Source organism: Drosophila tropicalis, unplaced genomic scaffold, assembly GCF_018151085.1.
Source record: "Drosophila tropicalis isolate 14030-0801.00 unplaced genomic scaffold, ASM1815108v1 contig_4, whole genome shotgun sequence".
In the NCBI taxonomy this organism is placed as follows: Eukaryota; Metazoa; Arthropoda; class Insecta; order Diptera; family Drosophilidae; genus Drosophila; species Drosophila tropicalis.
The window spans coordinates 2,313,954-2,337,836 of record NW_027172862.1 but is presented as its reverse complement, the minus strand read 5'-3'; the positions used below and the strand labels follow the sequence as shown (position 1 = coordinate 2,337,836).

Below are 23,883 nucleotides of genomic sequence, written 5' to 3'. Positions count from 1 at the left end.
CCTATTCCCACACACACACACACACACACAAAAAAACAAAACAAAATACATACATACAAATATTTATACTTATTTATATACGGACAACTTCAATTAGTCACTAAATATTTTAAGCGCTTTAACAAAAAAAAGAGAAGAAAAACAAACAAACAAAACTTAGTCTAAGCTCGTTTCCAATCTTCATTTTGATCTTTTATCATCCTAAATACATATGTATCTTCGCTTTAAATAATCTTCAAAAATACATTTCGATTACATATTTCTATATACATACATACACAATAGCGTAAGTGCATCTTGTAGTCCATTTATGTATTTGTTTTAATTGACAATATTTATATAAATATATGTTTTTTTGTAGTAATCTTGTAAGCAGAGTAATAAATTATTAATAAACAAATGCAAAACAACAAAAATAACAACAAAATAATCCCCAAAGTCTAAATTAGGCAAGAAATTTATTTGTTCACCATTTGATTTGATGTTTTCAAATTTGTCACAATGCCAATTTAATATTTCACCTAAATTAATTTGAGAACCAAATAATGGTATTCGATCCTCAAAGATAGGCAATAATATCCTCAATTGGATTGCGATTTATAAACTAAAAGCATACTTCTTAGCATAATGGAAAATATGTGCCTTATGCTAGTGAAAGTGTATTAAATTGCCACAACGCCTGGAAGTAGGCTATACCTTTTTCTTTTTTACTGTTGTGCACTATGGTAAAATGTCGCTTTCCTAGCACTAACTACATTTTGAAAGCCACAAGAATAGAATTTCAAACGCACATTGCTAACACTAAAACATAATTTTTCCTATCATTGATATATTTTTTTTTAATTGCTTGCATGCTTTGAGGCTACGGGTTTAATTGTTACGACATGATTTTTGCTGACGTTAACTTGAGATATGTTCTTAAGTAATTCGGTTACGCTGATTCTGACTGCATACTTGGTTTCTGTCCATCTCGTGCAGATTTTGTGAAATCTGGAGATCTGGTGTTGAATAATAGGCACACAGAATTATACTATAGAAAGTTTTAACAAAATATTTCAACTTTTTTAACAGATTTTAGAATATTCTATGTAAGAAAATTAGTTCTTGTTTGCACATATGTATAACTAATAAACAATTTGTTAGACGCAGCAGATTCCCACAATTCTTTAACATTTAAAAACAGACAATTCTTAGAATCTCTACAGCATACTTTTTGGTTCAAATTTTACTCATTATAGAATCATATCCAAAGTGTAAGATATTATGCCTTATAACATAGGAATAACTCTTTGATATTTTGCAAATTTCTTTTAAATTTACAATATATTTTTCTTTTTATCATGGAAAAATATATTGTAAATTTTGCATAATTTTAATGCATTTTTTTCGAAATCCTGACGTGATGGAGAAAAACTAAGTACAGGGCCATTGTCAGCATCTCCTTTTTAATGACCTCAAAAATGTCGGCCTGTGTTATCAACTTGGTATATTATTTAACGAAACTAACAACTGCAAACAATTAAAAAGTACTAATATTTTCTACTTTTTGTCCTTAATTTAGTAATAATAGTCTTAAATTTCTTGATTCAGACCAAACCATAGCTAATGCCAGGAAATATACTGTTTTCCAGAAATGTTATGAACAAAATTAAAGCCAAACTGGCTAAGAAACTCACTAGAGGTGTAAAAACCTCTCCTGAGTGCGATAGCCAGAGCTCCTAAAGTTAGGCAACGGATTTTGTTTGTTTGATCAAATTAGAAAGAAATCCGCATATTAATGAAAAAGTTTTTTATATAATATTAATTTTATTTGTATCTTCACTTAACTAAACATTTTTGTTTTCTTTGCTTTTTGAAGAGATTGAAATGTTTTTGTTTATTACTTTTTTATGTTATTTATTCTTTAATTGTAAAAATTAACCTTATTGCATTTTGTGTGTGTTTTGTTGACAATTTACTAGATTTATTTATATATTGTTTTTTTTTTATATTTTTATTAAATTTAACTAATTTCCCCGTTTAATGATTTATCAAATTTTCTTAATTTCATTTCGTTGCGCTCAGAACTTAAATGATAAAATAAATAAATTTTCCCTTAACACTACGCCACAATGTGTGCAATTTATGTACTTGTATATGTACGTATGCGTATCGTCTAACAAAAGAGACTGATAGGTAGATAGAGAGAGAGAGAGAGACAGAAAGATAGATTAGATAGTAGGAATAGAGCAAGAGAGATAGCACCTCTGTTTTGGTACAAAGTAACGAGTAACGAGTACCGCATTATCGACTAAATGCACCCACTTTACAACAAAAAAAAAAAAAAAAAAAAAAAATATATATGTATATATATATTTGTGTATATATATCAGCACCACTACTCAAATTGTATCGAACCGCGAATCAAATGGTTTAAAACAAAAAATAAATAAATAAATATCTTAGCATGGACCGGGTCATCAGGGACAAAGGGCGTTCTTCGTGTATTGCAATGTGGCCCGAAAGAAGCTGACGAGAAGCTAAGCCTAACTAGTTAATAAAAAAAAAAAAATACATATGGATATGTAGATTGAATTCATTTCGATAGAATTTCGGTTATTTAGATGAACGAATTGGAATTGGTCAGTCGGTTGTTGCTCCAAAAATATAAGCAAAAAGAAAGTTAAAAAGCATAAGATGATCGATCCCATAATGTCAATGGAATTTACTGTATTGTCTCATGACCAACACTGGCAGTCTGTTGTTGCGGTCGTTGTTGTTGCTGTTGTTGTTGTTGCTGTTGTTGCATGTGACGCAGCCGAAAGAGACGCAATGTCATCCAAGAAGCCAAGGTACCTGGCACCGGCATAGGAGTCTGCTTCTCCAAGGCTTCCTTTTGCAATTGATAGCGATAGAGCAGAGAACCGGCAATTAGAGCCGAAACAATTGTCGCCGATATGACCACAATGAAGAGTATACTAAATCCTGGCACTGGCATACAAATGCCATATACAACCTCCTCGCTAATTTTGCCTTGGAACACGGTAACCGCCTCCTGCTTCGAGTCCGGCGAGAAGGCCAGATCAGCTTCCGAAATGACATCGTACAGTCCACTGACTCCGACATCCGCACTGCGCACTTTGCGATCGGCAATGACCAAGGAACGACGTCGTCTCGGTCGAGGCACCTCCGAATTGGATGCTGATGCGGATGACGATGAACTACTGCTACTATTTGACTTTAGTTCTTCCGCATCGTTATCCAAATCGATGTGATCTTCGCGTGGCTGTTTTAACGCCTCTGCTTGTGGACGATAAACCGGACGCGGTACATCATCTTCAAGTTGATCCTCCTCAAAATCGGATTGTTTGGGTTCAAGGGATCGTGGTCCAGCCATTGGCACACCAATACGTTTTTGTGCCTCCAATTGGCGAGGTCCGTGCGGGAATTTGCCACTCTTCTTGAGACCCAAATACCGTTCACCGCCATCGCCGCCTTCCATATCGGAGAGATCATCGTCGCCAAACAAATCGGATAGATCGACCTCCTCGGGATCTTCGTGGACAGGTCGTGGCTGTAGATTTCCACTGCTCTTCTCGTGGCCACCACCACCCATAATGGTCTGCTTGTGATCGTGTATTATGTCCTCATAGAAGATATCATGATCCAACCCCAAATTCATGCCATGTTGCCCAGTGCCCGATGCTGGCGGCTGCATTGGCAGGTCGTGCATTAGATCATTGCTGCTACTACTGCCCATGGCATCGCCAATATGGACATCCTTCCGTTCGTGGGCATTACCCTGACCCAGACCCAGGCCGAGACCCAGGACATCGCTAGCACCAGGACCAGCACCTGTATTCTGGCAATGATCCAAGCAACCATGACGGCATATCTCCACCTTACATTTGATGTGCACACTCAGGGCGTCTGGGAATTTGAAGGCATGGAAGAAGGCATATGTTATAACCGTGGCTCTCTCATCGGGAGCACGTGCCTTAAGGAAGCGTGAAATCATCTTGGGACGCAGCACACAACCAAATTCGTCGGAAAGATTGATGACATGACCCGAACCATCGGAGGCCACACACGATTTTACGCGCATATCGAATTCACCTGCCAAAACAACAGAAATATTGTAAGAATTCTCTTGTAATCTCAAGTCAATTCAACTCACCGCGATAATCATTGATGGCCACCACAAGGGTTAGGGTAGACCCAAGTGGCACAATGCCGCTCACTGGTGGCGCCCAGGGCCCCTTGCCATGTTGAATCTCCATCCAACAATCAACATTATCGCCTAAATAAAAAACCACAAGAGGGACGGGGAGGGAAGACCAACAGATGGTTCGATGAGAATTCAATTTTGTAATTGTGTTTGACTTACCGCGAAAATCAAGTTGTATTACATCCAAATCGGCAATTACCATCGGCGGCTTGGAGGCAGTCTTCTCATAGTCGTTGAACCATTCGCAGCGCAAACGTTTCGCCTCATCCCAGACCTCCAGGAGATCCTTGTCATACTGCACGACTACCTGTTGTGTTTTATCGGTTGATGATTTAGGCCAAAACAAAAGAACGAAAAAGAAAACAAAAACCATGCAGGTGAATGTTCTGTAAACTGTGGGAAAGCTTCATCATCGATTGTCGCCCCAAAAACAAAACACAACCATCATTTCTCTGGCTGGCTGCTGGCGATAAGATCACAATAGGTTGAAGTACTTGACTGCTTACCGTATTCTCATAGAATTGGCCATTGAGATCCGGTTTAGTGCCGCAACGTGAATACGAGATACGGAACGAGAAAAATGTCTTGCCCGTCGAGGGAGGCACATAAACGCATCGCGGATCGCTGTGTTGTCCTGTCGACGAGAGCAATTCATAAATTAATGACCAGCATTAACTCGATAGTCAGATTAAATAGAAAGCAATTGCATACCTTTGGAGCTCACAATGCCCTCGAATGGATGAGAGAATGTCAAATGTACGTCCATGTGATCCTTACCGCACATTACCTCCAATGAAACTATGTTTGGCATACCATCTGGCCGATCCATGGGCCACAATTCATTACCAGCTATGACTAAACTAAACTGTAAAGTCGCCAGAAGAGAGAAAAAAAGGAGAAAAACAAATTAAATTAAAGCAAATGGTTAGAGTGAATGGCCAAAAAGGCTTCCTCCGCACACTTTCCCCAAACAATTTCACATGATTTGTGTTGTCAGGAATGCGGAGGGAATTGCTGACAGCCTCAAGCCGTTATAATTTCTAATTAGCGCAATTCCCACCACTGGCCCGAAACCGAGGCACCTGCTGCTCTGGCTAAACTTGGCCCCCAACCAGATGCATTTGCTTCTAGCATCTCCAGCATCTGCATGTGGAATGGAATTAGTACATTACTTCGTCTGAGTGTGTGTGTGTGTGTGTGTGTGTGTGGAACTACAGGAAAGTAGTTCCTTCACTAATTGCTTTATTTAGGATTTTATTTGCTTTGAAACGTGTTATCAATAAAAACGAAAAGCTTAACTCTTTGCCACGGCCATGGAAAAATGCATTCAAAACGGAAGCCACTCAACAGGCTCAGGCCCGAATTGAGAAAACAAATTCCAGTGCATCTGGAAACTGGAATTGGTCGAAACATACACACACACACACACACACACACACATATTTGTGTTAGACATTGCAACTAAGCTAACTGGTCAATCCTGTCCGTCTGGGGTCCACTCCTGGCATTTTGCATACCTGCCCCAAACTGCCTTGCCAAATGTCGGCATAGCCTGGCCAAAAACTAACCGTTCCATCCAAAAAAATAATAATAATAATACTGCCAATGGAATTTGCAGTAAAAGTTGCTGCTGTTGTTGTTGTTCCATCAACAACATTGCAAAGTCTGCATAGGGTAAACAGATGAAAGATGACGACGACGACGACGACGACGTTAGAGATTGAGGATGGTGCCAGTTTGTCTAGAGTTAGTCAGCCACTTCTTCACAAGGCACAAACAAGTAAGAACAAGCTAAGTCTCAATGTTTTCCAATTAATGTTAATTCTATGTATGTGTATAAGAGACATACATATGTAGATTCCATATACATAACATTCACGCATTTCCCAAGCCAACTTATTAAAAGAATTCTTTTGATTTGGAAATGAATGAATATTTTGTAAACCTTCTGACAACTTTAATAGATTACATTAACAACTTAATCATCTTTATATATAGATTTCTTTAAATCGTTTACAAGATAAACCAAGTGACACCAAAATAAGTGACTTTCCAAAGCTCTAACTTACAATCTGTCAACATTTTGTCTTTCTATTTAATAAAATTAATTGTTAAAAATTGTTAAAATTTACCCCTGGCTTGATTGGGTCTAATTTGAAAGAGTCTAACAATGTTTTAAGACGTTTTAACAAGTTGAATGAACTTTAGCAGTATTTACTATCAATTCTCATAAGATAAGTTAAGCCCGATTTCACTCTCAATATACTACTACATATAAAGAATTTGAAAATTATATTGTCTACGGTTTTGTTAATCTTTGAGATAAGATAAAAAATATGTTGTTTTTTCTTTAAACTTTCGGAGACTTTGGAGTTTTACTCAATAGTTAGTTAGTTAGTGGAAAGACTGAACGTTTAGATTGATAGCTAAAAATAAAACCTGCCCCCTTGATCATGAATCATTATGTATCCCAAAGACATGAGCAATTTATTATCGCTTATACGAAAGAATATGTAGTATATGACTTGCTAAATACATATTTATTCTAGAATAAAATTTTAATTTGAAATTATGGCTATCTGCGATTTGACTTTTAATTAGCCAAATACTAGTTCTGGCTAGACGTAAAAGGTATACAAACTTCGGCAAGGCCGAAATTAGTTGATTGTTTTTGTGCTTGGTCATGGTTAGCTATTACAATAAGCAGCCAGAGTCACTCTGAGTGGTTGCCTGTCCGGTGAAATACTTGCTCAACTTGCTCTCAGAGAAACATTTGTGCCCCTGTCTAGGGTTTGGTATAAAACGCTCAATCCGTGTGTGCTTTGTTTTTTAGTAACAGTGGAAATTTTGACATGGATCGCTGGGTGAATCGCGTTGCCGTCGTTACTGGCGCCAGCTCTGGCATTGGTGCGGCCTGTTGCAGAAATCTTGTGGCCAAGGGCATGATTGTGGTGGGTCTAGCGCGACGGGAGAACCGTTTGCAGGAACTGAAGGCCTCTTTGCCAGCCGATCAGGCTAAGCGATTCTTTACCCATCAATGTGATGTTAGCATCGAGCAGAATGTTATCGATACTTTTGCCTGGATCGATCAGACACTGGGCGGAGCCGATGTCCTTGTGAACAATGCCGGCGTGGCTCGTCGTGGCGCCGTCATTGAGCCGGGCAACTCGGAGAGTTTGCTTGCCACTCTGAAGACGAATGTTTTGGGTGTGGCATGGTGTACACGCGAAGCATTCCAATCGCAAAAACGTCGCCAAGTCAAAGACGGTCATGTGGTAATCATTAATAGTATTGCCGGACATGCTGTGCCCAATGTGCCCGGCGTTAGTTCCAATCTTTATTCTCCGTCAAAGCATGCAATAACCGCATTGACCGAAGTTCTGCGTCAGGAGTTCCAAATGCAAAATACTCAGGCAAAAATTACCGTAAGTCGTAGTCATTGTCCGTCATCTGTCATCTGTCCATCTATAACAACTTTGTCTTGATCTATCGATTTTTAGAGCATTAGTCCTGGTGCTGTGGATACCGAGATCTTTGACGAGACTGCAAGACTTCGTTTCCCCGATTTGCCAATGTTACATGCCGAAGATGTGGCCGATGCTATCGCCTATTGCATACAGACACCACCGAATGTGCAAATCCATGAGTTGACCATTAAGCCAATTGGCGAAAAGTTCTAAGCTTCATTCCATTTAATTTAAATGTTAAAATATTCTTAATAAATCGTTGTGATAACTATAAGCAATCAATTTGTCTCCTCTAAGTAATGAAGGAACATCACTTCAACTAGATGGTGTTAGGCATATTTGGAGGTATTTGCGATACAGATAGAAAAGTTTTCACTTTAAATAACTTGTACAACAAAAAAAGTGGGTACAAAGAATGATTCCGGACAAATCTAATTATCTTTAACTTCGCCTCTTGTCAGTTTGGTTTTCTCCTTTAAGATGAGAGAAGTTTGAATGATTTGAATGACTTACTCTGCTTTCCTTATTCAAGTTCAAGAGTAAAACAATTTTTGTGAATAGTTCATACGAAATGCAAGCAATATTGGCCAAAAATGAGCATATTTGGCGTTGTCATTAATGAAAAACAGCAACTACTTTCGAAAAGGGCTTAACTTTGCCACATTTTAACCGCTTTTCAAAAGTAATATCTCATGGTTTTTAAATATGTTTCATGTTATTTTGATATATTCTAAATTGCAATCAAGTTGTGATTTAACTTTTTGAAATTGGTTGGAAAAAAAGTCTGCTAAAAAATGTCCGAAAACTTTTGTTAAAAGATTCCAAAAACACAATTATCTCTGCGAATTGTTTCTGACTGATTTTGATTTCATGTCCTAAGTTTTCCACTGGAAAGTGATTATCTAAAAAGCAACCGAGACTTACGATTTGGGCACTTAAGCCCCGCGCTGGCTTAATCCGGCACTGTCGGAATAAAGTGGAACAGTGGGAAACGACTCGGAAACGAAAATAGTTTTGGTTTCTTAATCTCAATTTCTAAAAATAGAGATACAAATTCTAAGCTAGTCTATTCGATTTCCATTTCATTCCATGTCCAACATGTCGTATGCGTGATATATTATTTTGTTTGTGTTTTTTTTTAATTTCTCATCAATTAAAAGATAATTTTCTCAAACAGACAGCGAGCATATTATTATTACTTCTTAGTCATTCATCTTCTCTCATCCAATTAAAATCTATTTTTAACACATTTAGAACTCATTTTGTTCATCATACCCTTCTACTGGAGGAGTATATCAGCTACTGCTGTTTTGTGGTGCATTTCCATTCATTTTCTTTACCTTTAAAGTTTTAATTAACTATTTGACTTACCGTTAAATGTAAAATAAATATACAGCTACTAAATCTAATGTCCCACAGACGTGTAGGACCTTTTTGTGGACTCCACATATTGGCGATGTGGGCGCTGCGTCTAGATCTGAGAACGAGAAATAAAATATCAAATTAGAATAGAGAATATAAATCATTTAGTAAATATCTTTCATTATTAGCTAAACGGCTATTTAGGACTAGACCTTGACAAGTTAATTTTTTACGACTACTAAAAACTATTTCTACTATTATTACCAAATTTTTTGGAATTTTTAAGCATTTGCAATTTATATTCACTTAATTGACCTTAAAGTTATTTAGTATTAATTACAAATATCAGGGAATATATGTATATTTAAAGACCTGCTGTGTCGGGACCAATCTTTATTAAAACTTCAATTTACTATTTGTTAGGCCTCTTAAGGAAAATGCTATGATATTCAATGAATTTCTGGTCTTAAAGTCATATATTCCAGCCTCAAATGGATCTAGAATATATTTTCGGGATGGGTTCAATCAAAAAAACCAACATTGTTGGCCTAATGGTTCGAAACTATGAAGAGTATAAAGAGCCAAAAAAGTAAAAAGTCATTTGAAGTATTGACATTTTGGGTGGGGTACTCTTACATCCCCTCTAAACCCAATTCCTTCCCCCACCATAAAAAGAATTTCATCAAATTGGCATTGTTAGATACAAAATTATATGAAAACGGAAGTGAAAGTAGACATCAATTTGGGAATTGAAAAAGATCAATCTGAATTAGGTTAGATAACTACAAACCGCTATATACTGAAAGGTAGTTCGTTCCATCGGAGATAGTAGAGAGAATTGTGGATTAACAACAAAATGTAAATATAATATACATATGTACATATATTGTCTTGAAGCTGTTTACAGATTTAAAAAGTTAATTTTGGTCAGAAGAATTAGTTCCTACCATTAAGATCACGTGTTCATTTCGAATTGGGCCACTATATTATACAGCTCCCTTAGCAACAATCTATTGGCAATATAATTCTAGACCCATAAGTTTGTTATTTGGCAGTTATGAAGGTAGTCATTGACATCAACCTCTTTTGGAAATGCGTTGCATAATGTTAATACACTTTATGGTATAACAAAAGACATATAAACTTAACTAATTGTAAGATCTATAATTCCTGTCGCGTGGCCCTTAATGGTTGGACTGGGTCAGGAGTGGATGGGTAGTGGGCAGTGGTGACTGTTTCCGCTTGTTGAAAAGAAAAGAAAATTGCTATCGAAACCAATAAGTGGACAATTGATTCTGTCACGCTCTGGCCGCAAGGTGGCATCGAAATTCCCCCTATAAATAGCTAGTTTACAAATCGTGAACACAAAAGTGGGCCAATTTGTGGCCCATTCATTCGATGGCAATTGGCAATGCAATGCTCAGCGATCTGATCAAAGGGACTTGACTCTCGACTGAATTCAAGTCAACACATTTCCATTTATTGTTAGTTGTGTTAACTTGTTCTTAGAAATCTGTTTGCCATTGCCGCCAAATTTGGTAAATGTCCGAAGATAAGGTAAACGTAAAAGTTGAAGGTATAAGGTAAGGTGACTTCGGGCCATGGCCAAGTTTTTGAGTTCATCTCAGTTATGAACGAAAATTGCCCAGTCGAGGATCGTTTATTAAATTTCAATTTGTTTATGGGCTTCTCTTATTTTCGCCTGCTCTTTCAGAGTACGTGACTGTGTGTGTGTGTGTGTGTGTGTGTGTGTGTGTGCACGCATGTTGACCAACAATTTTCGGCTAAACGCCGCTGGCTCGTCTGTGGTCCATGCCGAGGCTAATGACGAACATCGGACATCTTTATTACTTTGCAACCTGAGAGACTCACTCAATTTGGTAGGTGGGGGATGGGGATGGGAATGGGGGGTAACTCTAAATTCTTGCGCGAACCCTTTTAACAATTGATATTAAAATGTGTATGTACGAATGGTCAAAGAGAGGGAGGGGAAGGGAGCGGACATGGGGGCCAAAAACGTGAACAATGAGAGGTGGACACGCCCACTTTGTGTTCTGAAGTTGCCGCAGGAATCGGCATATTTTCAAAATGAATATACAATGTGTTTTTGCTTTCCTTTTCACATTTTCTTTCATTTTTGGAGGGGTGGGGAGGGGAGGGGTTTGTGTTTTTTTTTTCATTTTTGGGTTTTTGGTTGTTGTCGTTTATTTTGCTGCACATAATCTATGAGAAAGTGTATGTAGATACTGGTTACTTTCCCCTTAGTGCTGCTGCGTTTTTCTTCTTTATTTATTTTTTTATTACGGTACAAATGAGAAGAAAAAGAAGCAGAAGGAGAGAAAGAAAAGAAATGCCGCCAATCAATCAGTTAGTCAGTCAATCCATAGAGCAATCACAATAATAATAATAAAAAAAAAAACACACACACACACACAGAAATACATAGGGAAAAAATCTTGTTGGGTTTTATTGCTTTGGATATTTTGATTGTCTGTTTCTTTGTGTGTGTGTGTGTGTGTGTGTATTTATGGTATTTGCACACTTTTACCCAGGTAAAGTCCCCGCCTTGGCAGCAGGTGAAAATGAAATCGAAACTGGGCGACGAGGCTTTCAACTTGATTGTCCGATATACAGATAATGAATGTATGTATATAATTTTTGTTTCTTTCATCCTCTTCTCTCGCTCTCTCTCTCTGTCTTTCCATTAAGCCGAATTCAAAGTTGATGGACAAGTGGATACATATCTGTTTGTATGTGTGGCATCTCTCTGCTGGCAGCGCTGCTGCTGCTGCTGCCACTTGAATTCAAGCGCAAAAATGCGGTCAGAATCGCTCACAGAACGAACTGTAAATTGTAAAGCGTCAGTTTTAGCGTCAACGTCAACGTCAGCATCGCTGCGTCGGCATCGTCAATAAGAAGACAAAACGGTAAATTGTTGATATGCTTATTTGTTTTTAATTTAGAGCCAATTAATTTCTCTTTTCTTTCTGCCTCATCATCTGTTTTGTCTCTTTCCCTCACAGTCAGTCAGCCCCATTGTTTCTGTTTCGGTTTCTATTTCTATTTCTATTTGAGATTTTCACTATTCTCGTTTAATTAGGAGACAAGAAAGCTACGCAAAAATTTACCTACGTATGTACATATGTATGTGTGTGCACATACACAGATACCATTAAGAGATCTTCTGATGGGTGAAATTGAACAGTTTTTCAGGATCCGCATATCCTTGTAACGATGTATATGACAAAGTTGGGGAAAGGAGAGAAGGTAGAATTCTAAAATTTAGATATATTTAGACTTCTTATCCTTATTGGAAGTCCTTTCTTTGACTTAAGTCAAAGATGTGCAAACCTTTTGGAGCTACAATATGAATTAAGCAATCAATTAAGAAAAATCAGGCAAATATTCAATTTTGCCTATTGATCCTTATTTTTCAGAAAATAATTTCAACTATTATCCAATATTTCAACTGAAAACTCCCATAATAAGTTTAAAATATCAATTCAAAATGGATTCGAGATGCAAATTTTAGAATCACAAAGTGTTTCAATCCTTTTTCAAAAAGGTTAGAAATATTAGAAAATAATTAATGTTAAGACTTGAATATATTGTACGAAACTTCTTAAAAACATAAAAATCAAAAGTAGCGTAACATTCCTCCATCGTTTTGTGATTCTAACCACCTTTGGAAAAAACTGTAATACATTATTTCTGTAGTTTTATTACTGTTAAGATATGAACGCTTAAAACAAGGGCTAGTCTAGTGCCATTAACAGTTTTTTTCCTTTATCGTTCATAAATTCTCAAAGAAAAAATGTTTCCATATGGATAAATTTGTGCTGGAAGTTGACCCAATTGAACCGTAGAGGAATATCGTATAAACTCGCCTATGGGACGCCTCTTGACCACACTAAAAGTGCATGCTGACCACTTAGTTTGATTATTCTATTAATGATTCTTAAAGTGCTTTGAATAGGAACTAACAGCTATAAAGTCAGCTCTATGGAGCATACGATATTATATGTAGATTACCATAATCTGAGTCATCATTATAACCAACAGACTAACAGCCTAACTTGAATGGCTTGCCTCTTTGTGAAGGGTTAAAGTTTTGTATCAGCTGTGTTGTAATGTATGTACTTATGTACATATCAGCTGATCAATCTTCAAGATCAGTGTTCTACCTACAAAAGCCAACACAATGGCATTTAATTAAGAGAAGCCTAGCTTCAGCCTAGATGGAAGGTTGGATTCAATGTAAGTCAAAGAAAGTGCTTCCCAGCAACCAGATGGGGCAAGCGTGTGTGTTGCACGCTCTAATGACGCTTAATTAAGTCGATGCCGCCTGCAATTAACAGCAAATGCAGGCAACATTTGGCCACGCTCGGTAAGCCACAATCACACACAGACACACACACACACACACACGCACACACATTCTCTGACATATGGGTGGCACATAGTGGCTTCGGGCAATCAAAAAATGGCGACGACGACAGCGTCTATGGCATTATTTATCATTAATATTACATTATCGTATCGATCAAACGAAATGGAAAAGAAAATTGTCGCACCTTGCAGCAGCCATAGCAGTACATGATGGCCTTGCGGTTTTCACTTTTTCTCCAACTTCAACTTCTCCCCCACCTCCACCACCACCACCACCTCCACCACCACCTCCGTCTCCGTCTCCGCCTCAACTTCCACTTGGCTTGGGAAAATGTTTTGAAAAATCGACCAAAAAATCAAACCACTTTCGAATCAAATGGCCATTTGTTGCTCGCCCCGGTTTATAACGGGCAACACAAAACAACAGAAAAAAAGAAATATATAGTAGACTAAATAAAGTAGAAGAAGACAGAGAGAGAGAAAAAATACAACAACAACAACTAAACTAAACGGTAAATCACCTGCCTATGATTTTGTATTTTCAGCTTCTGTGGGCAATAATAACGAATAATAATGATAATGATCCAAAACTAAAGAGAAAAACCAAAAAAAAAAAGAAAAAAACACGAAATAAATTTTTAAATGGTTCACTTTCTTTTGCGCCGGATTTTAATTAAACTGGTTTACTTATAGATATCTTTTCATCTACTCCACCTCATAGCGAGCCAAGAGCAAGTTTGGTCACTTAGTTTTTGGTATGGGTTGCGATTTTACTTTGGCTAATTAAAATACTTAATTTTTCACTTTGCTGTTAGCTGACATTGGTTATTATTTAGCCAAGAAAACTAACCACTTGAAAGTATCCAATTTAAGCCTTAATGAATGCAGTTGAATATTCTGGTCTTGTTGTGTTGTCAGTTTCTTTTGCACTTGTAACAAAACAAAAATAAAATTATAATGAAAATTATCTCAGTAAAAAGGAAATGCTATGAATTCCAGCCTCTTGGCCTCCTCAGACCTTCTCGCTAAAAAAAAAAAAACGAAAAAAAAGACATTGTACGAAAACTTCTGTCTGTCTGTCTGTTTGTTGAGCAGCAGCAGCAGCTGGGACAAACTGCAACTGACACGACAATTGTGGTAACAAGCAACATCCGCCCATCCCCTTCGTCCGCCTTGGCCCACTCCATGAGAATGAGAATGGGAATGCAAATTTGAATGAGAAGAAGAATGGACAGATTGTCACTAGAGAAATACATTTATGTCTTGAGAAAGGACAACAACATGAATGAACTGGGAATGGAGGAGGGGGGCAAAGAGGTCCCCAGATGGTATTTGATACTCAACTTCTCAAACTTATGACACATTAAATTGCATTTGCATTCCGAATTTATTTAAACATCTAAATGAAATGGCAATTTAAATGTTAAGGATAGAATATTTAAGGATAAGATGAGTTTAATCAAATTTTGCAGATCTGATGATGATAATTCTATTAATATTATTATGAGTGGAGAAAATTACTATAGTAAGCAAGAAACCAATGGCAACAGCCTTTGGCCGAGTATCCTGTAGGCCATTTTATTGGCCACTAGACACCTCCAAGTCGTCTTAGCTATCACTATGGCAAAACCCTTTGACCAAATGCAGAGGCAAAGTTGATTGGTAAACAAAATGTATCTTTATCAAGTACAACTAATTGATAACGAGGAATTTAGCCAGGTGAAAGGTAAACTATAATTAGTAAACAATGGAAATTTTTAGTGTGTTAAGACCGTATACAAATTGTATGCATCTATTGAGATCTTATGAGAGTTAAACACTCTTACTTTCCCCCCCAAATAACAAGATTTTCAATTTCATTATTGGAATGCCGTTTGGGAGGGTGAGGAACGCCACCAACATCATCCATCCATCTATAGAAAGGCAAAGAACAGTTAGCCAGCGCCGCTGTACATACATACATACAATGTATGAATACATCTCTTGAATGCATGGTGTTGATTGTCTTTTAACAAATTAACATTTGCTCAAAAGAAAAGGCGGTGGCATCAACATCATGATCATCATCTGCATATATTGTATGTTTCTGGGTTTACATACATATGTGTATTTATTGGACAGATACACGAACGAACGTTATGTGAAAGAGGAATAGAATTTACTGGGTCGCTGATCGTCGGAAGCTCAACCTGTCGACCAACCTCAAAACAATGAATGAATTTCAAATAACGACGACGACGACGACAACGACACACATAGATCTCGGTGATAGACTGACAAGTCAGAGATGGAGATGGAGATGGAAATGGAGATAAAGATGAAGCTAAACTCGGCAAAAGTCTTCTTACTGGTTTTAGGGTCGAGACCCTCCCTCCGACACTCTTCTAAGAGCGTTTATATGGCCAACGAAAAGAAAAAACCAAACCAAAACTTATCATTGCATTTATTACCAAGTCGCGTGCTCTTTTCCCTGGGTTTGAGTCAACTTGGTTTGTTGGCTAAATTGCCAAATGCAAAGAAATTCAAATGACTTATTCGACTTCTCTCTCTCTCTCTCTCTCTTTATCTTTCTGTCTCTGTATTAGTCTACAGGAGGTTTAGTTTCTACCGTTTTATTAACTTAATTAGAATTTAATGTAGTTAACGGTGCATTTAAATCATCTTACATCGAAAACGTATTAAGCTCCATTAAGACTTACACACAGAGAAAGAGAGAGATAGGGATAGATGCATAGATAAATTGGCCCATGATTAATGTGAATTTTTTAGCCATAAGTCATTGATTTAATGATGAAGCTAAAATTTAATTTATTAATCCAATATACTTAACTAAGAAACAAAATTTTTGTTGCAAAAAGAAAATTGTCGCCAAACGATTTAACTAACTAACTAACTTACTGGCCAATACTATGTATAACGTGTCAGTCGCTCAGTGGGTTATAGAGACCCCGCTGTCCAAAAAACCAACGAATTGTAATGCCATCATGGGCATCATCATGATTAGTAATTAGTCACATTGATTTGACAGATGGGTGAGAGATTTGTGAAGTTTGGTGGGAGCTAGAATCTGAACACTGAAAGAAATTTTTAGTGTATAGTGTGTTTTGTTGCAGTTAATTAGAGGCTTAGATCATTTTATGATGATGCATTTGTTGGGATCAGGTGGAAAATGGAATGGGAACGGGGACGAGAACAGCAGCGACAGCTGAGGGAATTTTCTATTACAATGTCACTTCTTTATTTCTTTCTCTATCTGTCTGTCTCGCTCTATGATTGTGATGTTGTTGGTGTTGTTGATGTTGTTGTGGCTATAACATGTATGAATGATCGTTATGATTATTATTTTTATTATTATGACTTTTCCACGGCTCGTTTTTCTTTCTTTCTCTCTGTCTAGTTCTGTCTCTGGTTTGTTGCTGGGAAAATCAAATCAAATCAGACACAGAAACAGAGACAGAAACACGCAAAGCACCTAGTGAGCTGTAGCCTCCAACGGGTTAGTATTTAGTTGATTTAATGATCATTATCCTCATCATGATGGTGAGGAGACTTTGATTTTTTTTTTTTTTTGATTTCTGATTCTGAAGATAGTCAAACGGAATAGAAGCAATAGTAACACACAACGCACAACAAATACACACAGACACACACACACAACAACGGACACAACAAGCCGCATTTGTGCTAATTGGGAAAATTAGAAAGCATGAAATGCTCGGTTGCATTTTGCCGTCTAGCTGGTTAATCGGCTCTATCGACTCCACACTCCAACCATTCTTCATTGCAGGCCTTCCACCCCCCTTCCCCTTTCCCTGCCGTCATCATCGTCTGCCCTCCCCCATGCTTCTCACACCCCACTAGGAGCAGCATCGAAGACTCCTGAAGTCTCCCCTTCATCTTCGCACAACTCCTTTTCTTTTCCCACATAATTGTGTAAAATAAATTTTTATATCGTATATCCTGGTTGCCTGGCAAAAAAAAAAAAAAAAAAAACAAAATAAAAGGATGCAAATACACTAAGAGAAATAAAATGGATGTGAATTATAATGGATGCATTTTTTTGGGGTTTGTTTTTTTTGTTTTTGTTTTTGTGGCAATTTGCAATTGACACCTTAAATTGCATTATAACACACTCACTTCACTGCAAGGTAAAAATGCACCGCTCTCTCTCTCTCCTCTCTCTCTCTATCTCTTGTTGGCTCTTTCTCTCACTTATATAGAGGAGTGTGTAACGGTAATTGGTTGAAACAACAAAAAAATACACTTGAGCACACTTTTTGGGCACACAGAGACACACACACACACACGAAAAGGAGACAAAAATAAAACGAAACTCAATCCACACGATACGAAAGACACTTGGGACACCAAAAAGTCAGTTACAGAGATGCAGATGCAGTTGCAGATGCAGATACAGATAGAGATACAGGTACAGAATGATAATGATGATGATGTTGTTGATGATGAATCTTTATAGTAATAATAATGAAGATGCTCACTGCACGGGAATGTTTGATTTTTGGGAATATTCTGCGCAAGCGCCAAAGCGAGCAGCACGTGTGAACTCGACGAGCGACGAACGCGAAATACGCGAGGCCAGTCAAAGATACTTTCTTTGGCCTCGTAATGTAACTGTCGGGAACAGAAGAAGAAAATCAAGACAAGACCAAGCCAAGCCAAACACACACACACACACACACACACACAGACTCAAAGCGACTTACACTTATACAGCTACGTAGACCGAGAAGACACCGCCGAAGACCAAAGCTACAGAAACGAGCTCAAAATCTGCGACAGAGAGTAGAGAGGCAGAGTGAGTGCGGGGGGTAAGAGGCTAGATGTGGATGGTATATGTGGGTCTAGCGATGAAAATATCTATGTACCAGCCAGTTCGAATGTATGTGTATACATACAAACGTGATCGTGAGAATCATCAAGCATGAAAGAAAGAAGAAAAAAAAAAAAAAAAAAAAAAAAAAAAATGTACACCAGACGTTCTCAAAACTTTGACCATCCGTTTCGATTTATATTCTTTTTTGAAATTTATGTACTTATTGACAGAGGCAAGTGTAAGGCGTAAAGTGTGTGTGTGTGTTTTTTTAAATATTAAGTACCCGCCACGGGGGGTGGAGGTGTGTACTCTGACGATACCTTACCAATGGGTCTATGTGGCGTATGAATAATAAAACCAAAGAAATTTAAATGGGAAATTTAAAAAATTTATGTTTAACAAAGTTTTAATACAAATAAAAATACATTGGTATATATTAAAACCAATATTAATAATCAAGTTATTATAAATTTCTGAGTGTTTTTTAAAAAATAAGAAGACCTAAGATTATTTTTAAAAAGATGATTTACTTCATAATGAAATGATTTCCTCTTGATGGAATTTTTAAAGTTCTTTTAATGCAAGTTGGCAGATCACTGCTGAAATATATCTTAACTACATATTTAAGAATATATTAAATTTAATAGCTAATACTGGGGGGATTTATTCTCAATGGCCGATCTTTAGAACAGGAAAGCCTCTTCTTAAAGTAAGATAGTCTATGTTAGTTGACGAGGTCGAGGAACAACTATTTCGCAATATTTAAATACTTTTTGAAAAAATTCATTTAATCCGATATTTTAACAGTGATCATCAAGTCTCATCTCTGCAGGCAGTGTGGCAGAGCATTCAGAGCTGCGCAGTCACCGTTGGCCACACAAATGGGTACGACAGCGGCAGAGGCAGCTATATAACTTGTTGTTGTTGTTGTTGGCTTTGGCACCCGGTCAGACACTCTAGAGAGGCACTTGGCATCAGGCCGAAGAAGCTGAAGCTAAAGCCGAAGATGAAACTCTGAAGCACAGACACAGACAGAGCCACAGACGAAGACCAACAGCCACAGCCAAAGCCACAGCCACACCAAGGCCTGAAGTGAGACAGTTCTTTCGTCGGCGCCGCTAATCAGGCGGCCTAATGACATAGAATCGTTTGCCAATTAGAAGCCGTTTGGCAATAATATAAACCAATAGCCACAATAAGGCTAACTAGCATCAATAGATTCCTTTCTCTCTCCTAGATAGATAGATAGATATCAACAGCTACAACAATTGTCAATTGCATACAGGGCTGGATTTCAAAAAGTTAAGGCTCGGGGCTGTTCAATTTTGGAAATAGAATGTGAAAAGTTTCCCAAGGTCTCTTGTGAATGCACTGCTTCCCTACCCAGATTGTGTACATACCTGAATACATACACACATGCATACATATGTACATACGTTTCTATAAATAATGCATATGTATATCGAATTTATGCATCTAAGGATCGTGATTCAAGATCATTTACAATTAGCCTAATATGGCAGGGGGCGGCTGGGGAGTTGAGAAATTTCTAATTTCTATTTACTGTTGATATTCAATTTTTGATCAATCAGCTGGCAACTAATAACGGTTTCTTTTGAACGTGTGTGTGCATGCATGTACATGTATGTATGTATCTATGTAGACATCGGAGTAATCACTGTATTTAGGCAAACAACACGACGACAGAAATACAGAAACCGATTTGCATGTCCGCTTCCGCACGCTGCTTGCATACTTTTCTCACCTGAAACCATCGTCATCCGCACATCTCATCATCTCCATCTCAAGCAATCTTCCAAAAAAAACACACACACACAAAAACAAAAACAAAAAAACACAAAAAGAACCAAAAACCACTAGTGGGGGAATTGGCAACTTTGCTAACTGTTTTAGGCTATCTCCATCTCTATCACACCATCACATGGCGGTCTGAGAGAGTGTGAGAGTCTGTGATGTGGGTAGCTGGAATAACAGTTTGCTTTTCTCCTCCTTGTTGTTCGTATTCTGTTTTTTTGCTGTTAGAGAGTCAGGTAAGCTTTGCAATACTTCTCTGTTTTCTCTCACTCCCTCTCTCTCTCTCTCGGGCGCGCTAACTCTCTTTCAACTGACACTCATACACACACTTGCACACAGACAAACTGGGCGCATTTAAACGGTAAACATCATGAATGCATTTGGAAAGTGGTTGTGGTTGTTGTTGTTGCTGTTGCTGTTGTTGCCGCTCGCATGGTTCGTGGTGGTGTTTGCATTTTGCATTTCTTCTTCGCATTCTTTTATGTTTATATGGCTGCGACTGCAACTGCAACTGCGGCTGCGACTGCGACTGTGCATCGCACAAATGTGCCAACAAGCTAGCCGAAGACGGCGTTTTCATTTCTCAGAATTGATTGGCCGACGCGTCAGCATTCTTTAGCGATTCTCAAAACCGCCAGCAACAGGCACAGGCACAGGCTAAGGCACAGTCACAGACACAGTACTAGCACCTGTCGCCATTGCTGACATATGTATGTATATATGTGTGTAGACTTGGTTGGGAGGGAGAGAATGGTGGTCGGGACGGGGACAGGGACAGGGACATTGTGATTAAATAACGCTTTTGACTTGGACTCGGACTTGAACTTGGCGGGCGTCATACACGTCCTCCGCATGTCGTTGTCGGTTCGTCGTGTTCCTGGTCGTTCGCTTCATTAGCTCAACATGGCTGCCGCCGCCGCCGTCGTCGTCGTCTGTTTCGGCAACAAAGTTGCCCGAGTCTACGTCGTCGTCTTCGTCGTCGTCTGTGCTCATTCCTATTCCACGCATGCGCAATCCACTTTTGAATTTGGCATCATCAGCTGCAGCAGCAGCAGCAGCAGAAGCTCCGTTCAGTCCGTTTCCTTCACTTGGCGTGTAAAACTATCGCCTAGTTCCTATGACAGGCACACTTCACTCAACTCACCCCCGGCTTTCAGCCAACACTCTAGCCATCAATGGTGTCGGCGTGAGTTTTAGCCATGCACGATCATCGTTTTGCATGTAAAATACGAATCCACCTGCTCATCTCTAACGCGCACACTCACCTGTCGTTCATTGTAATTCCTCAACGCACTTGATTCGGTCTGTTCTTTTTATTGCTCGTTGCTGGCCCGACAGCCTCGTGCCAATTTGGCTAAGTCGCGACTATTTAACTATTTTGAGCCAAAAAGCAAAAGAAAAAAAATGAAAGAAGAAATATATATACAAACATTGGTATATGCTGAAAAAGAGAAGGAAAATAGATACATAGATGCTGCTTGCCACCAAATTGGTTTGTTGCGACGTTTATCTCTGATTTGTATTTCACGGCACGTAGCACGTTCGACTCCTTCCCTTCTCCTCTCTTCTCTTCTCTTCGTCTTGGATTTTCTTCTTCTTGCACTTCATCTTCTTCTGTCTGCCCGTCTGTTTCCACATACAATTTCCTCCCCATTTGAGAGGGCCGCCTCTTTGGCATGACCCAGAAGCAAGTTATGTATAGAAGTGCAAGTATGTAGCAACATCAGCAGGAACAACAACAACAGCAGCAACAGCAGCCGTAGCAAAGGCAACTTTGTTTGCTTAACGCTAATGCTAATTTGTGCCCATTGTGGGTCGATGGAGAGCCATCGGAGAGATTGATGGGAACACCGTTCACTACTCCCCATTGTATACCGATTGCGACACTTGTTGAATTTTGAAGTGGCATGGCCACCACCAACCAAGATAGATAAGTCCCGAATAAGAATAGTTTGATGTACTTATACATACACACATACATACATACATACATACATATGTACATGTTTGTATGGATACATGAAATGATCGTATTTGGGATACATGTGTCATATTCGACTCGAATATTTTGCTTATTTCGTTGGCCATTCCCCTAATGTCTTCTGCTCATTATTCTTTTGGAAGACATCAATTTGTATACTGCCCAAAACAAAACTAAGTTATCAAAATAGTTTTTCAGTTTCTTTACGTTTTAACAAGGTTAAATGTTTAAAGATTCTGCAAAGAACTTTTATTTTTTGAAACTACAACTACAACAATTGGTTTGGAATTCCAAAATAACTATAAATATATCACAATAACAGAAAGTTTTCAGAACTCAGCCATTTAAAATATGCTTAGAACGTCCTTGGGCTAAATGACACTCGAAATGATTTATTATGTCTATGAGAAATTAGAAATTGGTCCCTGAGCTACAAACGTTTTGTAGCATACTTCTGGGCGGCAAAGAGCAGGCTGTAAATATTGAACCTTTTTGTTGGCCGACTCGAGGTCGAATATCATAATTTTTAACTTTGACAAATTATTCAAAGTCATCTCTCTTAGTCTCATTTAAAGATAAGTTTAATATTTAATTTAATCTAGAATTAATTTTGAAATAATTCCCTGATATTTTTCAAATCTGAGTAGAGTGTATTAAAAAATTAGTCAGAGTATGACGTTTCCAACCCCAAATCGATATCTGAATCGACTCGTCTTTGAATGACATAAACCTGTATACTAATTTAATAATATTTTCCACAATAATCTAAATTTAATTGATCTTAAATGTATTTTTCTTAATACCATATAAATTGTATGATTCCATTTTGACATTTTTATTTCCATTAACGGCTTATATACACGTTTATTAATTAAAATGATAATTGTAGTAATAAATAGAAAAAAAAAAAAACATTTTAACTTTGCATTTACGAAAGTTTACCAAAAACTTCAACTATTGCTCGGATTTTGCCATATGCTATCCAAGTCATGTTAAACAAGTATTCGCCCTCGGGAAATGGTAGAGTCTCGGTCAATCCATAATTCATTTGAGCAATATTCATCTTGTCTACAATTACGGGATGCTGTAATAGGAGAAGTTGTTTCCTTTCTCTTCCTTTATTACAGTTTCTGTACTCACATTAATTGGACAACTATGATTCATATTGGTAGATTTTGCAACCAGTCCGTAAAAGAAAAATGCCACTGGATTACTTTTTTGTTTCGCCAAAAATTTGCATCCATCAACTGTGATGTCATACAAGAAGGGTTTATAGCCATTGAATCGCTTGAGTAATTGCAATCGAACCTAAAAATAGGGTTCTCTGGTAAACATTTACAAATGTTATGCAATACTTTCAAGTCAAACTTACCGAAAACTTGGTAACTGGAAGTTGGTGTAAGTTAACTTTCACTGATACGTACTTGTAAGTTCGATTGATTGATTTCAAGTAACAATATTCAAATGAACAGAACTGCTTGTCTAAGTTCTGATATTTCAAGTTTGTAAACTCAAAATTCATACAGATCTTGAATAGATATTTCAAAAAGGAACAAATAAAAATGTAATTCCATTGGAGAAGAGACTTACTTTTTCAACTTGAAGCAAAACCACAAAGACGAAAAGTATCCAGTGAGGATTATAAAGAGAAGTCATGGCTTAGTTTAGTTTGATGGAAGCGGACTTTATTCGAAATGTTTAAAATGAATATTTTTTCACAATTTTTATTGAAATCTTTTGTTAATTTTCCATATGAATGAGTAAGATAATGACACAGATAAACAGATAATAACTTGATATTTACTGCATTAAAATGACATAAAAAAAA

At 37.7% G+C, this 23,883-nt stretch overlaps 2 protein-coding genes across 2 annotated transcripts; one reads left to right on the top strand and one right to left on the bottom strand.

The window, feature by feature from the left end:
* Nucleotides 1-2,302: 2,302 nt before the first annotated feature.
* On the bottom strand, nt 2,303-17,974 carry m (miniature). Its single transcript, XM_068285270.1, has 7 exons — nt 17,925-17,974; nt 9,046-9,151; nt 4,919-5,072; nt 4,714-4,841; nt 4,367-4,514; nt 4,157-4,279; nt 2,303-4,095 (listed from the first exon to the last, which is right to left on the bottom strand). The coding sequence occupies exons 2-7, from the start codon at nt 9,121-9,123 to the stop codon at nt 2,705-2,707; spliced, it is 2,022 nt and encodes a 673-aa protein (XP_068141371.1). The 5' UTR covers nt 9,124-9,151; nt 17,925-17,974; the 3' UTR covers nt 2,303-2,704.
* On the top strand, nt 7,060-7,952 carry LOC137573362 (farnesol dehydrogenase). Its single transcript, XM_068285292.1, has 2 exons — nt 7,060-7,632; nt 7,708-7,952. Exons 1-2 carry the CDS (start codon nt 7,060-7,062, stop codon nt 7,885-7,887), a joined length of 753 nt encoding a protein of 250 aa, XP_068141393.1. The 3' UTR covers nt 7,888-7,952.
* Nucleotides 17,975-23,883: the final 5,909 nt, after the last annotated feature.